Raw genomic sequence first — 17,295 nt, forward strand, 5'->3', positions numbered from 1 at the left:
AGTTAATGCCAGAAAAAAATACCTAAAATATTGAAACTGTTTGACAGGAAGGTTAACGTAACAATTCCATTTGTTGAGATTCATTTTGTGAGACTTAACAGATTTACGACTTAGTCGCTAGTTCTGTAGTAAAACGCACCCCTGGGGTATAGTAACAAAAGCAGGACATTTTAGGCAATCATATAATCTTATGAAATAGTAACGGCAGTTTTAATATGGGAAGGAACTCGGTAAATATGATTTACCAAAGTTGGGGGGTATTAAAAGCCTAACGTAATGTAGAATTTACTCGTCTTGATCAAAAAGTTTTAATTAATGGATACACCATTTTCCTTCCAGTAACCTTGAACCTCAAATGACAAAATCTCAAGGTCATGACATATTTTCAGGTCACAGGCAATCCATGTGTCAAGTTTCAGCTTCTAATCATTATCCATTACAAAATATATGGCCTAGACATGAATTATGCAATTGTTTGGAGTGACCTTCAACTTGCACAAACGACCTTGGGTCAAGATCATGACACACCCTCAGGTCATACGCAATCTTTTTATGGAGTAGGAACTTCCCTTGTTTTTCCATAGGAAAGATAAAGAGCAGACACAAATTATACAATTTTCTTTCCAGTGATCTTGTACTTGCACAAATGACCTTGGGTCAAGATCACAACACACCCTCAGGTTGTAAGCAATCTTTGTGTGAAGTGGGAAATTGTAATGTGCCTCCATTAGAAAGATATGGACCGTACATGATTGCACAGACAGACGGACAGACAACGTGATTCCTATATCCCCAAAACTTTATTATACCTAAAAATTAATATAAATAAATGCATTTCTTTACTAGTTTTAAAAAGAATGACCTAAAAAGAAATCAAAAAGAAAATCACACTAAATGGCAAAATACAACTTTAATAACATTTCTTTTATCAACATGAGCTAATTGAACACTAAGCATAGCAAATTCATTCTTAATATAAAATAGATAACATTAACTGAATTCATTTACCGTAATTAACAATAGCTTAGCCAACTACGCTCTTGCTGTAGATCTTTATCATTCCAAATTCATCTTCATTTCAATTTCATATACATGCAAAACAGAGCATGAAATGGTTAAATCCTTAAGGATATAGTACATATAAGTAGTAAAGATTTCATATGGAAAGATCATTAAATACATGTATATGTAACAGCTAAGATCTGGCATTATTTTCATCAATTTTTTAGCATTCATGTCACTAGGCAGTCCAACATGATATACATGAGACACCAAGTCTGTCACTATAAAAAGGCTTTTATCAGGTTTATGTGTATCATGAAGGCTAACAGGAGCTTACAGCTTTATTTTACTTGTCATTAAAAATTTTTCATAAGACAACCACTATTACAATGAATATTCAAAATCATTATAAAGATACTAAAAATTACTTTTAAAGCAAAAGCAAGATCTCTCTCTCTCTCTCTCTCTCTCTCTCTCTCTCTCTCTCTCTCTCTCTCTCTCTCTCTCAAGAAAACTAACAAGTAAATCAATGCACATATACTACATTTCTGATCTGTCTCTAGTTCTGCATATTATAAAATTTCTTTGCATTATAGAAACAAGTTTACACTAAACACTTCATACATTTCATTTTTGAATCCTACTGTTTAAGTAGCTTCAAGTTTGTATTTCTAACAAAGTCTTTGACTTGTTTCCAGGTTCCATTTTTCAAACTCTCTTCTTTTTGAAGAGCCAGGTCACAGTCGTGTTTTTGGCAGGGTCCTTAGATTTAAAAACTGGCCCATTTGCCTCTTAACTGCTGCTTTCTCAGCTACTGTCCAAGGTTTTCTTTTTCCACTTATTCTTTTAAAACCTGGAAGTAACACAACAAATTACAACTTACAAGTTCAAATGCCTTAATCAAATAGCATATTGACATAAAATCCAGCTTTAAAAATACATAAACATTACTCTTGCGTGGCTATTTTGTATGGCAGAAGCTTATACTTTATTTTTTTGTTTACTTTCTGTTTTAATTCAAATACCTCTTTGCTTTTTTAGTTCTTTTCTTGGGGGATCTTCTTTATCTCCAGTTCCAAACACCATTTCTACACAATCATAAAACAAAATCACAAGAAACAGTAGCTGGTGATGTCTGGGGTCACTTTGGTGACTGCAGACCAGGATCCATTATTAGGGTCCCTCATTTCAATATAGTAAGCTGTTAGAGGAGATCTGCCATCATTCTTGCTGGGTTTCCAGGCTAACACCAAAGAGTTTTTCTGAATGTCTTAGAGTATGACTGGACCATCTGGTGGCAATGGTTTTTCTGAAAATGCACATAAAATACACTACAGAAAAAAACCAGAGTACTCAAAATACATGATGTGTATTGAAAACGTTTTCATGAAATGGCATTGTTACAGACTAAATAAACCCAGTGCTTTCGATGGCAGACCTAATCAAAGATCATGTAAATACAAAAATTTGGTTAGCCTCATTCATACACCAAGCTTTGTAAATACAGTGTATGAAGTGCTTAATCAGTGAGTTTTAGCTCAAGTTTACCTGGAGGTCTATTTGGAACAACAGACGTGTCCAGTTCACAGGTTTCTCCTTGTCCTTTCTGGTTCAGGACAGTTATAGAAAAGAAATACTCTTGGTCTTCATCAAGTTTGGGGACCTTGTAAGACGTCTCAATGGCCTTTAGAGTGGCCACCTCCTCCCAGTCACCATCAGAGTCTCTCTTCTGCTTCACCACATACCCTGTCACCTTGGAGCCTCCATCTGAAGACAGGGATTTCCAATCCAGTGTCACAAAATCGGGACCAAGTTTAGACATTTTGATTTGTCTTGGTGAAGATAGAACATCTAAAGAGAAACAAAGACATTTAACCAGTAATCATACATTATCTTACACACATAAGCATACATTTCAACATATGTAGGCTCTTACCTATCTTCCTCTTAAGTCTCACAGGTTCTTTGGTCTCTAGTGGTGAGACTTGTCCCTCCTCATTAACAGCAGACACCCTGAACAGATAGTCAATGAGGTCTTTGGGAGAGTATTTGGTGGTGTTGTCATCCATCTTGGCCACTTTGCTCCATCTTGCTCTGGTGCTAGGTCTGGACTCAATAACTAACCTGTGACTGAAGAACCATTATCTTTTGTTGTTGGCTTCCATTCTAAGTCAGCAGATGAAGCAGTGAGATTGGACACACTGAATGGTCCCTTAGGGGAAGATGGTTTGTCTGAAACAACAAGAAATCTGTGAGTCAATACTCACTAGTTATACCCCACCCTGATGTGAATATACAAAAAAAAAATAAAAGTTGTAATGTAACAGAAAGTGGATATTAGATGTGCTAAATAATGAATCCAATTAAATGGAATGCCTACCACTAAACAAAGAGTACGTGTGTTAAAATCTCTAGCAGCTGCGATGAGCAATTGCTGAGAAAACTGTAACGACAATTTATTTTGAATTCAAGTCTAAAAATACATTTGTCATTTCATAGGAAAGTGACATCGAATTTGTACAAAAATGAATCCCACCATATGTCATATGCCTATACAATGAGTGTGTTAAAATCTCAAGCAACTGTATAAATAATAGTTGCCAATTTAAGAAGAATGTGACAGAAATTTGTTACCAACATACAGACAGATGAACAAACAGACCAAGATGGATAAAACAGTATATCCCCCTCTCGTTTGGAGTAGGGGTAAAATAAAAATCTCACTGGTTAGAAAATAAATTTAAAAGTAAAACAATACGAAACAAGAGACCCGTGGGCCACATCGCTCACCTGAGGAACAATAGGTAAGATAAAATCAATTTAATGGAGTCATAATACAAACAATCTGGACAATGTACAATAATACATGTTGATCCTGTATAAATAAAATCCATTTTTCCCCCTGGATATTCTTATGTTTATAATCATTAGTCCCTTTTCTAACAGGATGATTTTATAGTCATATCACATGATGAGTATTGCAGTTCTCAAAAAGATCCTTAATAATTGTTTATATATGGGATATAAAGCTACATCAAACTCTGAACCTTCTTGTAAGACCGAAGAATTGTCCTTGAGCCAAAGTCTTAACAATTATAAAGAATCATCTGGCTGATTAGTAAGATTTTTAAAGATTTACTCTATATATTCCTATGTAAAACTTTAACATCCCCCCCCCCCAATGTGGCCCCACCCTACCCCCAGGGATCATGATTTTCACAACTTAGAATTTACACTACCTGAGGATGCTTTCACAACAATTTCACCTTTCCTGGCAGATTAGTTTCTGAGAAGAAGATTTTCAAAGATTTACTCTATATATTTCTATGTAAAATTTTAACCCCCCCCCCCCCCCAATGTGGCCTCACCCTACCCCCAGGGATCATGATTTTCACAACTTTGAATCTACACTACCTGAGGATGCTTCCACACAAGTTTCAGCTTTCCTGGCTGTTTAGTTTCTGAGCAGATGATTTTTAAAGATTTACTTAATATATTCCTATGTAAAACTTCGACCCCCCCCCCCATTGTGGCCCCACCCTACCCCGGGGGTCATGAATTTCACAACTTTGAATCTACACTACCTGAGGATGCTTTCACACAAGTTTCAGCTTTCCTGGCTGTTTAGTTTCTGAGAAGAAGATTTTTAAAGATTTACTCTATATATTCCTATGTAAAACTTCGACCCCCCCCCCCCCATTGTGGCCCCACCCTACCCCGGGGGTCATGAATTTCACAACTTTGAATCTACACTACCTGAGGATGCTTCCACACAAGTTTCAGCTTTCCTGGCTTTCTGGTTCTTGAGAAGAAGATTTTTGAAAATTTCTCGAAATTTTTCATTTATTTCTAATTATCTCCCCTTGAAAACAGGTGTGGCCCTTAATTTTCACAACTTTGAATCCCCTTTGCCTAAGAATGATTTGTGCCAAGTTTGGTTGAAATTGGCCTAGTAGTTCTTGAGAAGATGTTGAAAATGTGAAAAGTTTACGGACGGACGGACAGACGGACAGACAGACGACAGACAAAATGTGATCAGAATAGCTCACTTGAGCTTTCAGCTCAGGTGAGCTAAAAAAGGAATGTTGTCAGTAATAAAGACCACTGTAATATTACAATTTAAGCTAGACTTACCAGGTTTTGTTTTCTCCTAAATAAATTGATTTGCATTCAATGAATAATACTGTACAAAATCTGACTATTTATTTTTAAAGAATACGCCAGCCACCAGCCTCCTTGTGATGGAGGGTATATACCTATAAGTTATCAAAATCTAACTTTTAAAAGCAAATTTTCACTGTACCTTAGAATTCCATGGATAAGACTTGAGCCCATAGTCATATAATAGCTCTTCTACCTCATGTATATCTCTGTTGTGAATAATAGTAAAATTTGATAGTCAACTAAAGTTTTGTAACCAATTACTTTTATTCATTTAAACAAGTACATTTCATTATACACTTGTTGACAGGGTATAACATGTATAAGGACAATAGGGGTGAAATATCATGCTACAAATGCATTACAATTCACGACAAAATTAATTTTGATCTTCGATTCATTCTAGATCAAAAATTTCGATTTAATTCAATTCAAAATTAGTGAACATATTTCTGTATAAGACATTCATTATGATTGGTTGCTGTTTGTCAAATAATACAATCTAAATTCATGCGACATAATGCCCCTATAGAATGGACATCACGTACACGTACTATAATTTACCGATGAAAAAATTGAGTTGATATATTGTTAACATTTTAATTGTTACCACATTGGACCAGTTTGAAATGATATCAAAATACCATAACATGGAAGACATAGCATCTTCGCTAGCCAAATGTCCGATTCATTATTATCATCCCCCCCTGGGCAGATTTAGCCAACTTCAACATAACAATAAAAAAAATGCTGGCCTAATCATGATAACTAATTCAGTACCAGTAATCCTAGTACACAGTAAACAGGTAAAATTATTTTGTAAATACCTGGTTGCAAAAAGACATAGCACTTCCCCTATTAATTTCATTTTGCAGTTGATCTCTTTCTAGCTCCCATGGTTCACAAGCCTTCCCAATCTCCCATCTTCTTCTGATGCATCAACACTATAAATGATCGAGTTAAATAAATTGCTTCCATTAATAAAAGATTCATACCAAAATATATGTATATAATACTAGAAGAACTCATTTAGTAAAAAGTTGGATAGAGCCTTTGTTTAAATCAAAGAAATCAAAATAATATAGGCTTGTGTAAACTATTATAGATTTTTTTAAGACATGTTAAAAATTTAAGATTACAAAATATTAATATACATCTATCAGAAATGCATGTTAGACCTTACAGTACTTGACAATGTTTTCATACATTCATATTTTTCTTTCTCTGTCACACAAACAAGAAGCAAATGCATGCAATCAATTCCTGGTTATTATATATAAGCATAGTACTGCACAACACAACACAACACAACACTCTCATTATTATAATATTATGCAGACTGTTGTATACTAATATGCTTTGCTAAGTAGTTGTGATGTTTGTTCATGTACATGTGATGAGGAGTAAATTTAGTGTATTAGTTGTAATTATCATAGTGATTTTAGAATGCGTTATTCAGGCAATTCAAGCTGTACGTGTTAGGGTAATTAAGAATGAAGCAAATTAACGTCTAGAGTGGTCAAGTTTTATGAGTTAGCTTTTGATTATCGGAGCCTTGGGTACTATTGTTTGCAGAATGTCCTGCCATTTTTAATTTCAAGCATTTTTTCAACGTTGATGTAATAAACAGATATGTCCAAACGTTTCTCTGCCTAAATTTTTAAAAAATAGATGATCTGAAGAAAAAAATTGAACACCCTCGCTAATAAAATGGCAAAAAAAAAAGTTTTGAGATGGCAGTATTTTTCAGGGTCGGTTCGGAAAGCGGAAACAAACCTATTTTTTTTTTTAGGCCTTTAAGATTTTTATAGAGTTAGAGTGATGTAGAAATGGAACTAGTTTATCAATAGATTGAAGCTAATGATCTAAGATAGTCATCAATTGGAGCCAGAGTAGTATAACAGAGAGGGGATTTTTATTTGGGATTTAAACAGTGCACAGGAATAAATAAAGTATGTAATTTGACTACCCTCTGGGATGATGTAAAAAAGTTGTTAATAGATTCATTTGTCTTTGCAAGATTCAGTGATGGAAAAATATGTTTTAAATTAATTACCGTAAGAGAAATGACAGCTTTCTCTGTGACAACATTATGTAGTCCATAAAAATAATTAGTACAAGGTGTTCACTTTTCTAAAATCTTTGAATGTTGAATTTTCCAACTGCTGGAACCCTTGACTATATACCGCCATAAAACCAGGCAAATATGTTTAGCTATACTTGATTAAGCCATGGCCTGGCATTAAACCAATATCCATATATTTAGGTAAGAAAACAAAAAAGTATTTCATGAGAATCTATACACTTACCACAAATCTCTGTAAAAAAAAATCTGTAGCCAGATGAGAACCCTTCTTCCAAGTTCTCACCTTCCTTTTTTGTTATAACCTTTCCTGTAAACACTAACAAAGAGTCGCCTGCATTTCTGCGGACAGTTGTTCTGACTCCTCTGCCTATAATACATAATATCAGCGTACAGGAAGCTACATGGAAATTATAAAGTAATTGTTGATTTCAATTTATATGTTATTGTCATATGTACATGTATATACTATTAGATGAACTGCACTGATATCATGTCAAAGAATTTGTACAAAAGAAATTTTTTGTATTTTTGCAGAACAATAGCTCCACGTGAAATTCAGGTTGACGGACCGTAAAGCTACAGTTCCACCCATGCAAAAATTGTATATCTATTGCACACAAAAAGTTCCACATGGTTTTGAACTAATTTAACTAATTTAAGAACATATTCTGTGAAAATTTTAATACCGAAAATGGTCTTCCACAATGATGAATCCACAGAAGTCACTAGTCAACTTAATTTTTTATTCAATATTACATCTACTTCCTTGGAAAATGAAGTTCCTTGGTTTTAAATTTAATGTATGTATATGTGCAGCTATCAGCGGGCCATGTAGCAGAATTTATTGATATGGAGTAATACCTGTTGATAACCATGAAGCACGCAAAAGTAATTGTAGGATTCATGAAATATTTAACTCACAATAGAGGAATAATACCAACTAAATTGGTCTCAAAACAAAATTCAGAAGTATAATTTAGGGCAATTCAAAATTTTTTCCTTACCTTTGTTCTCAAATAAACTTATATTAAATCCTGGTGGATAAATATTCTTTTCACTCCATTTCCTTGACTCTTCAATGGGATTAACTCTTTTTCGATCTTTTCTTGACATGGTTTTCCATATGCTAAAGCACATCCATTTTTTTGTTTGTTTACTGTTTTCCACACTGCAAAGATTGAGAGATTATAGTATTAAATCCCTGTAGTTTATAAAACAGTTTTCTCTGTGTATAATCACAAATTTTAAACTGGTAATCATAAAAGTAAACAGAAAAAAACCCTTATCATTCTGTCGAATAACAAGAAACTGTTAGATAACTTTTATAGATGAGTCTAAATAGTAGTTACGGGTGTGGAAACATAATAATGTTTATACCATTTGACTGTCCTTAAAGGCCGAACATTTTTACCGGGTGGTAAATCTCAGGTGAGGGCGGGGCTTAACTTCTAGAGGTGTAAAAGCCTCCGGGGCTTGCAGTCTACCCGCGGTCGTGAATGCTGCTAATCATTATGTACACAAGAAGCGAATTAATACACAGGAAACAAGCATTCTGAGAGTATTGCATAAGCAATACACGTCCCCTACCGGTTTGTGGAAATTGTGAAAACAATGCACTTTTATGCAGAATATTAAACCCGAACATTAAAAAATTGGAAAATAAAAAATTATTTTTCTCAAAAATATGTCAACCAGACGCTACAAAAGTGTAAACTTGATCTGTACTTTGACATTTTGAAGCTGTTCAGCAAATTTCATATCATTCCTCAAAAGCATTAAGAAAAAAAGTATGGAAAACTGAAGTGGGACAGACAGACAGACGGACGCAGAGGAAAGCTATAGTCCCCTCCGATGAAAACCAGTAGGGGACTAATAAATAATCAGTCAGAATTGGTCTTAGTTTGAATATGTTATTGTTCTAAAGACCATACGAAGCGATTTTTTTTACGGAAATGTTACGTATTGTCCGAATTACACGTGTGTAAAGTACAATTTAAAAAAATCATTTAATTAATTCTGCTCTAAAAATGTGACTCAGTACATTGTGTTTAGCACTTGACATATTGTTTAGGAAGTCAATTTTAATAAATATAATTGTACATAAGAAAACCACTATATAGTAGGAATATGGAATGTAAAGGCAGCCTTTTTACGATGACAGTATGATTGGAGTTCGTTTTCCATGTAGTGACGTTTTCGTGCAAAAAGTTCTAGTTGAGTGTATTTCCAGTAAATACATGCAGCTCTAGTAGCTCATAAGATTGTTTAAATTTTTTTTTTTTTTTTTACATGTTTTTGAGCTGCTCATGCATCTTCGTGGAATTTAGTAGGTCACATACATTCAACATGATTCAAATATAAATTGCATATTTTCAAGCGGCATCATTTTGAAGTCTGTACACTGTACAGGTAAAAAAGGGGGCGTTTGTAAAATCGGCCTTTAAACTTTAACAATGTAAAGAACAAATAGACGCTGCGATTTCAATGGGTGTTTTATTTTTAATGATGGTGTAATGTGTCTCATGAGCTCAACTTTTGTCAAGGGTTTGTGCAAGAAATAACAATAAGCCTCATTATTGTGAAAATGGGTTTCTTCTTTAGCTAACAATTAAGTTTTTTCAAACATTATTTTTTAATTTACACCAAAATTGTGTATAACAAATCCTGACGGTTAGAGCATCACAACATTCAATGTTTCAATGTGTCAAGTGGGAGCTTCGTCAAAAGCAGGAGAGAGAGAGAGAGAGAGAGAGAGAGAGAGAGAGAGAGAGAGAGAGAGAGAGAGAGAGTTTAAAAACGACGAAGGATTGGGCACATCCTCTCAACGTCAACGATAATCCGAGATTCCTCTAACTCTCCCCCGCAAGTCACAATATAAAAGCGGGGTTAGAGTCAGAGGAATCTCGGATTACGTCAACGAGTGGACTTCATGCAGGACCCATGACGGGATGGTACCCCTAACGAATCGATCGTTTCGGCAAAAATTGATTAAACCCCCCTTCACACAGGCAAACATAAGGATAAATACCTTCCGACGGCTCTAGCTGCAAAAGATGTTGTAAGGTGTTTCGTATCTAGCGTTTACTAATTGGAAAGATAGACGTCTGACATGCATTCAATTTTCGCCATTTTGATGATCCGTAACGCAGGCGCAAAAAGGTATCGGGTTCGTTCGCCCCATCTACCTGTTCGCCCGAGTATTGGAACGTAGCATCGGGGGGGGGGGGGGGGGGGGGTTGCAAATCAACAAAATAGGCATAATAACGATTGGTGAATTACGTCTTTTTTTTTTTAGCTTGTCAATGTTGAAAAAATTACGTCTTAAACATTTAAAAAAAAAGAATACTGTGATTTCAATTAAAGTCAGTTAGTTTTCATTTTTTTTGTCTTTTTCATCCAACATTTATCACCGATGTTATATTTTTAATTCCGTTAACAATGTTTACATTTGTTAAAAAAAAATAAATTTTCTTTCAATAACTGACTTTAACTGAAATCAAAGTATTCTTTTTTTATTTAAACTGAAAATTATGGAAAGCTTTTTTTCTATATGTTCGCTTTGTTTTGAAAACAGTTTAATCCAATGAGGATACGAGCAGCGGATTTTTTTATTCAGAATAATAGTCTTTATAGCCCTAATTTTATCAAAAGAATCTTATTTATAATTAATAATTAATCTTCTAAGTTGGCCTTGCAGCTACATGTAGGTCAATCTGGACACTAGAATATATGTGTTGAATCCACTGAATGCGGTTTTTTATCTTATGTAATTTGAAACTTTATTTAGCTCAGAAACCCGGTATCTTATTAAACCGACGTATTTTGTTAATTTCAAGCGGAAAGATAACGTACAGTACAAGTTAAAATTCATAATAACTTATCATATGAACTAAATATAACTAAATAGGATAAATATCATGTTTGGTACAAAGTGGTAACTAAGGTAGCAATTTCGAGTTTGATGCTTAGCATTAAAAATGTAGGCTAGGTATATCTACGTAGCGGCTTGGTTAGCGTTCTGTTCAACAGCGTAGCTGCTACGTATCCCCACGTAGCCACTACGATCCTGAACGCAGCCCTGTTTTTTTCTCTTTTAGATTTCACGGCCTTATTTTTCTTTAGTGGAATCCGCGCCTGGCATAATATAATTTATTAAAGCACGTGTTATTATATTTATGCAAATGTTTAGACAGATAAAAATGAAAACAGCAATATTATTAAACGTAATACAAATTAAACTGTAAGGTAAGTCTTATGATTTATTTAAATTGTATTTAAAAAAAAACTTGCGCATTAAAAACCATAGTTAAAGCCTCAGACGAGAAGATACACCACAAATAATCAATCACAAAAATTAAAATCATACACAACGATATATTTCACAAAAAATATAATGATGGATACTTATAGTCATTACATAATTAAATTTTGATAATTGACGCCAATTGTAATGCCTTCATTTTTTCCCAATTGCCAGCGGTTACAATGTGTGTGGTTTTTTTGTTGAGTCTTTATATTTATATGTGTGTATTAAATTCGTTGGTATCTTTTCATTTAATAATCTTTTATGCCTTGCAATTGGTATGTTATATTGATTGTGCATTTATAGCTTAAATTGAATCGTTGATATCTTTTCATTTAAAAAAGGACAAATTTCTAGGATATCATATAAATTCATATATAAGTTGTATGATGTAATGATATGCAAACAGGCGCGGATCTAAAATTTACTTAAGGGAGGGGTGTTGGGGGAAAATGATGTTGATATATTGTGTTTACATAGTACATTAAACTACTTCAAAATCAACAATGTACAAACCATAATGGTTATAACACGTTTTTATGTCATGATAGCTAGGTTAGCAACTTCTAAAAATGAAATTATTGCTTTTATTTTCCTCTACACGTCCCCAGTACTTGCTGATTTCATGTTTACATGCATGGATATTTTCTTTAACGCCATGCAATTTGTATGGCATATTCATTGTGCATATCTAGCTTTTCGTTTGATAACACATTAATTCATATTGCTTTGAAAATTGCACATCGTCCGTATGTAATATATGAATACAATGATCATCCTGCAAAGACAATGGCTGTTAATATGGATGCCTTTAAAGTATAATGTTGTGACGTCTTTAGTTAGTTGTATGAAATTGTATGTGATGGTTTATGTTCATGTATACTATTAACGATTTTAAGTAAATACTGACTTACACTGTTGGAAATAATTTACCATTATACCAGTTTGTATCGATTATACACGGCTTCTTGCACTGTATTTGTATCTGAAGGTATGATTCAATTTAATCGATAAAACAAGTATGGATGTAAATTTCCGTTTGTTGAATAAATTCCTTAACATATTTATAACACACACGCGGGTAGGTTAAGGCAACGTTTAGTTTAATGACCGTCAAAATTATGATCTTTTTGAAAACTGTTAATTTTTATGAAAACAGTGCGGTATATTAATACCAAGTGAATGTGTTCACCAAGATATTATTTATTACTTCAGAATAGACTGGATCTTTGAAGCTGCCGTGCCATCGTATCACGTGACAGTTATAAATAGATCAATTTTTTACCTTAACAAAAAATCAAATAGTGTAACACTACCCCGAAGTTCATTTGTCTGTTTGTTACAATAATTCGATCGGCAATTAGTTCAGGTTTAGTAGTATTACTGCTAGAATCCTATTGTTAATCGCATAACATAAATATTGTAAATATTTATCGGAAACCCCCTCAACTTCTATAATTTCATTGAAAATATTACGTATTTTTCATTTAAAACAACAATTCACAGGATTCTAGCAGCACTTTTCAAGTAGTTTAGGTCATACACCGTTGATATTTAACAAAGTCATCTTTCATAATATCCGGGGTAGTGTTACACTTTTGCCTTTTTTTGTACACACTGACAGAGGAAAGGCTGGTCAAGCCATATAAATATCGATCTGCTTACCTTATAACACTCGCTGATTAAACAAAATATCCATGCCTGTATTATCCTGATTATATCCTAACTGACACTCATCTAAATCTTAGGTATCTGTATTAAATAAGTCTCATTTCGGTATTGTTTACACTGCATTCCGATGATTTGTCTCCCGACATGATCTTCTCTATTAAACATGCTTCTGACGTCATCAATGATAATTATACGTAATAGAGAAAAATCAAAGATATATTCAGTTAGAAGATTTTTTAGTGATATTTCATGCCTGTAGTTTTTATAATTTAAACCAGAGATAAAGGTAAAATCGACATGTTTCTAAGTAAAATATGACATCATGCTGCTTATTGTGACGTCATTCCGATCAGAGGAATTTGATCGCTGAGAGTTGCCTTATCATACCCGCGCACTATGCGATAAAATATTTTTTAAAAACCAAAACAAATAATACTTACTTTTATCTTTTTACGCGACATTGATCGTCCTTGATATCTGTATGTTTTCAAGCGCTTATATGATCCAGATAGAATGTAAACTTCCGTTTTAACCCGCGCATGCGTGTTACACTTTGTGGTGTGTATACCGCCATGCTGACTGGCTGATAATTTTATACACACAACATACACAAAACGGAAAAATACTTCCAACTGGTCCATGCACCAATTTTCACATATATGGTTTATAGCATGATTTTAAGCATTTCTAAGGTGAAATTCAAGTGAGGACCAGATTTTTGTCCTCACTTGAATTTTGTGTTCTCAGTTGTTGCTGTGTAACTTGACGTCGGCTCTCAGTTGGCAGTGTTTACGAACGCACACACACACACACACACACACACACACACACAAACACACACACACACATATATATATATATATATATATATATATATATATATATATATATATATATATATATATATATATATATATATATATAAAATCTTTCCTTATTAAGGCTTATGCATCCACTAGAGTTACTGCTTGATATAAGTTTTGATAGAAGAACTTTCCAGAACAGGGTAACCATGAACGCGGATTGCCTTATATACGTCATTGCAGAAAGTGTAGGGCGAGTTCAACATGTATCGAGGAGATAACTTCCATCAGCGACTTCGGTTTTAACTAAAATAACAGAAATATAGAAAAATACAAAACAGTATGTGATCTAAAACGCGATAACATGTTATCGCGTTTTAGATCACATACCGTTTTGTATTCTTCTATATTTAATCTGTGAAGCTTGAACAGATTGTGTTAACTAGTCTTCTGTTCACTTATGTCTTGATGGAAAAATGATACATATAAACAGAGACAAAATTCCTTCCCCATTTAATTTTTCAAAACAGTCCTTTATCTGAAATTTTTATACAAAAAATTATTTTAGACTGTTATAAACAATAAAGTGAACTTCAATGTAATAACTTTGAAAAAATTACTTTGACATTTTTTTAATCATATGTAGATATGGCTAAAGAACTATTTTTTCCTGCAACTGCGTTACCCTCAACAAAATATATACTCTTATGTATTATTAAATATTAGTAAGAATGTGAATTTCATTGAGGGTGATGCATAAGTATTGACACATCTATTCAAAATTAATGAAAATTGTCATCTGCTGCAAAGTTACGGGAATTTTTTTTTTATCTGGCCCCAACAACCCGTGTAAAAATTTAATTAAGTAATTAGGTGTACATACATGTCCTCATATTTCCTATGATATGTTGTTTGAGTCTTTGCATTCTGTTTATTGTCCAGGAACTATATCTTGAACAATGTCTTAAAATGTACGTATTTTTTAACGCATCTATTTTAGGATCTGATGATGGGTTTGAAGAGCCTAACAATAAACATTTGAAGCTGTGGCCAAATTTGTTAGATGTAGATGATACTGGAAAAGAAATCAAGATATATACAGATAAAATAGAAGCAGTCTCTGATACTAAAATTGAACATTCTGAAATAACAACGGGAAACAATGACGCGAGGCAAAGTATTCAAAGTATTCAAATCAGCACTTTTAAGGATAAAGATGCTGAGGGATCTGACCAAGACGATTCATTTCATCAAGAATCGGAGATGAAAATTGTTCAGACTAGAACTTTCGCAGAGGATACAACAGAATGTTCAGAAGCTTCTATACCAGTAAAAGTCATCAATTTAGAGAAAACAGCAACAACAGATGATTTGTCCTCTCCTAAGAAAGAAAATGCTATTTTATCCTCGCAAAATACCCAGAAAGAAGTTGTGATATGTCAGAATGATGATCAACATTCTATGGATATTACAGAATCAGAAGGAGATTCCGAAGAAGTTACAGTAAAAAAAGACGAGTATGTGTATAGATTACTTCGTGTTAATGAAGGTTTCAGACGTGGTCTTCGCCCAAAAAATATCGATTCAAAAACAAGCCTAAAGGAGCATGTTGAGAATGGAAGCAATAAAGGCGCAGAATCACGATTCATTTCTTGTTGCAAAACGATAAATGGGTTGGAGGAATTGGCAAGTTTGACAAATAAACCAAAAAGCGTTCGTCTCGTTGTGCGTATCAATATTACGATGCTGGACCCTAAAGAAGTTAAAGTAATAGATCTGACTGATGAAAGCGTTCGACTGAAGTATTTTAAAAGTAATTCAAGAGCCTGTAATGTTTCAAGCAGATTTGGTGAAGTCATTCTAGAGCCAAAAACATGCATTCCTGGAAACTGTATTCAAAAAATAGGAACCGTTCGGCAGCGAAGTTTTAGACCTTTCTTCTAAAAGTTTAATTCTTTTAATTGCATAATTTAACATTTCTTCAACAACGTTTTTTTTTACACAGCATGTTGACATTCGAAATTCTCGGGATTTTTAAAAAAGTAAATGCACTGTGTAACAGTTATCTCCCGTATTTTTTTATTAACAGAAAAAAAAATCCAATGAAAATGTTCATGCATTTGTAATATCGTCTCTGAGTTTATCAATGCAAATGTGATATTGTGGAAACATATAATAAAAAGCCTCCCGTGATTTAGCGTGAATGTAATGCGCATGCGAAAGATTGTAAAATCTAAAAATATCTGATGATTTCCGGATATCGTGGAGGAATTTTCGTTGATTATTAATTAGCGAAGCTTGATTGAGAAAAAATAAAATCAGATTGGTAATCTTCAAGTATCAATGATGTTTAGAATATATAAAACAAAAGACAGTACTCTTCTGATTTATCGGTATTAAAGCCCAACAATTCGAGTCTATTATTTTAATATAGTAGTATAGATAGATTTAAATCCATTGATAGTTTTGAATGACAGATAAAAATATTTCCGTTTCTTTAATTAATAATATTACGTAACCTATTAACTTTTGTACCTTGTATATTCATTGATTCGTTATTTATGCAACATTTCTTTGTTGAAAATTATGTGACAGTGTTTTATCATTGATTTGAAGAAAAGAGTTTTTAAAAAAATCACTTAATGTCTGGTATTTCACAGTTGTGGATTTAAATGACGATCTTTTTCCTTATTTTATTTCATTTGCTGACGAACTCCGATGTTAAATGGAATGAATGTTGTTGAAAAGTCGTCATAAATATTTGCAAACAGGCGATAAAAACATTGGTGAGCTGTTTTAAAAACAGCCTTTCTAAACCAATATTATTTTTTTTATTTATTGCCACAATTAATAATTATACTTTATGGATTGTGTGTGGTGCTTTTGATTCTAATCTGAAAATCGTTGTGATGTCATTTTGAATAAAATTTTGAAAAAAATGTCATTTTAACCTTCATTTTAACAGTTTTAATGAATATCATATATCGTTTATCATTGATGTCTTTTTTTGTATTTTTGATGGTGACCTTGTTTCGATTTTTAATTGATGGATCGAAACTTTGACTAGATCAAAAACAGGAACTCCATGAACTTTTACGCGCTGACCAGTTGTTGTACTTTTATAATACATACATGTATTAATCTTGGTAATCTTTACATATATGGAACTGGCTGCTTCTTCTGCAAGTGTAAAAAAGACAATAGAGGTTTTTATGTACTCTTAGTCACATCATAATAAACATTTACTGAAATATTCAGAAATGGTTTAA

At 33.3% G+C, this 17,295-nt stretch overlaps 2 protein-coding genes across 2 annotated transcripts in view; one reads left to right on the top strand and one right to left on the bottom strand.

Annotated features, from left to right (window-relative positions):
* Window positions 1-16,982, top strand: part of LOC128173124 (uncharacterized) — a 38,841-nt gene extending 21,859 nt beyond the window's left edge. Inside the window, exon 4 of the mRNA XM_052838845.1 lies at window positions 15,027-16,982. Within this exon, the coding sequence (XP_052694805.1) occupies window positions 15,027-15,970 (944 nt within the window). The 3' untranslated portion in view covers window positions 15,971-16,982. The remainder of the gene's footprint in view (window positions 1-15,026) is intronic.
* On the bottom strand, window positions 2,023-9,321 carry LOC128173125 (myomesin-3-like). Its single transcript, XM_052838846.1, is given in 8 exon segments — window positions 2,023-2,311; window positions 2,551-2,853; window positions 2,939-3,234; window positions 5,306-5,372; window positions 5,991-6,107; window positions 7,473-7,616; window positions 8,254-8,417; window positions 8,627-9,321. Coding segments are annotated over 3 exon segments (636 nt in total). The 5' UTR covers window positions 3,072-3,234; window positions 5,306-5,372; window positions 5,991-6,107; window positions 7,473-7,616; window positions 8,254-8,417; window positions 8,627-9,321; the 3' UTR covers window positions 2,023-2,111.
* Window positions 16,983-17,295: the final 313 nt, after the last annotated feature.

Source organism: Crassostrea angulata, chromosome 2, assembly GCF_025612915.1.
Source record: "Crassostrea angulata isolate pt1a10 chromosome 2, ASM2561291v2, whole genome shotgun sequence".
NCBI lineage: Eukaryota > Metazoa > Mollusca > Bivalvia > Ostreida > Ostreidae > Magallana > Magallana angulata.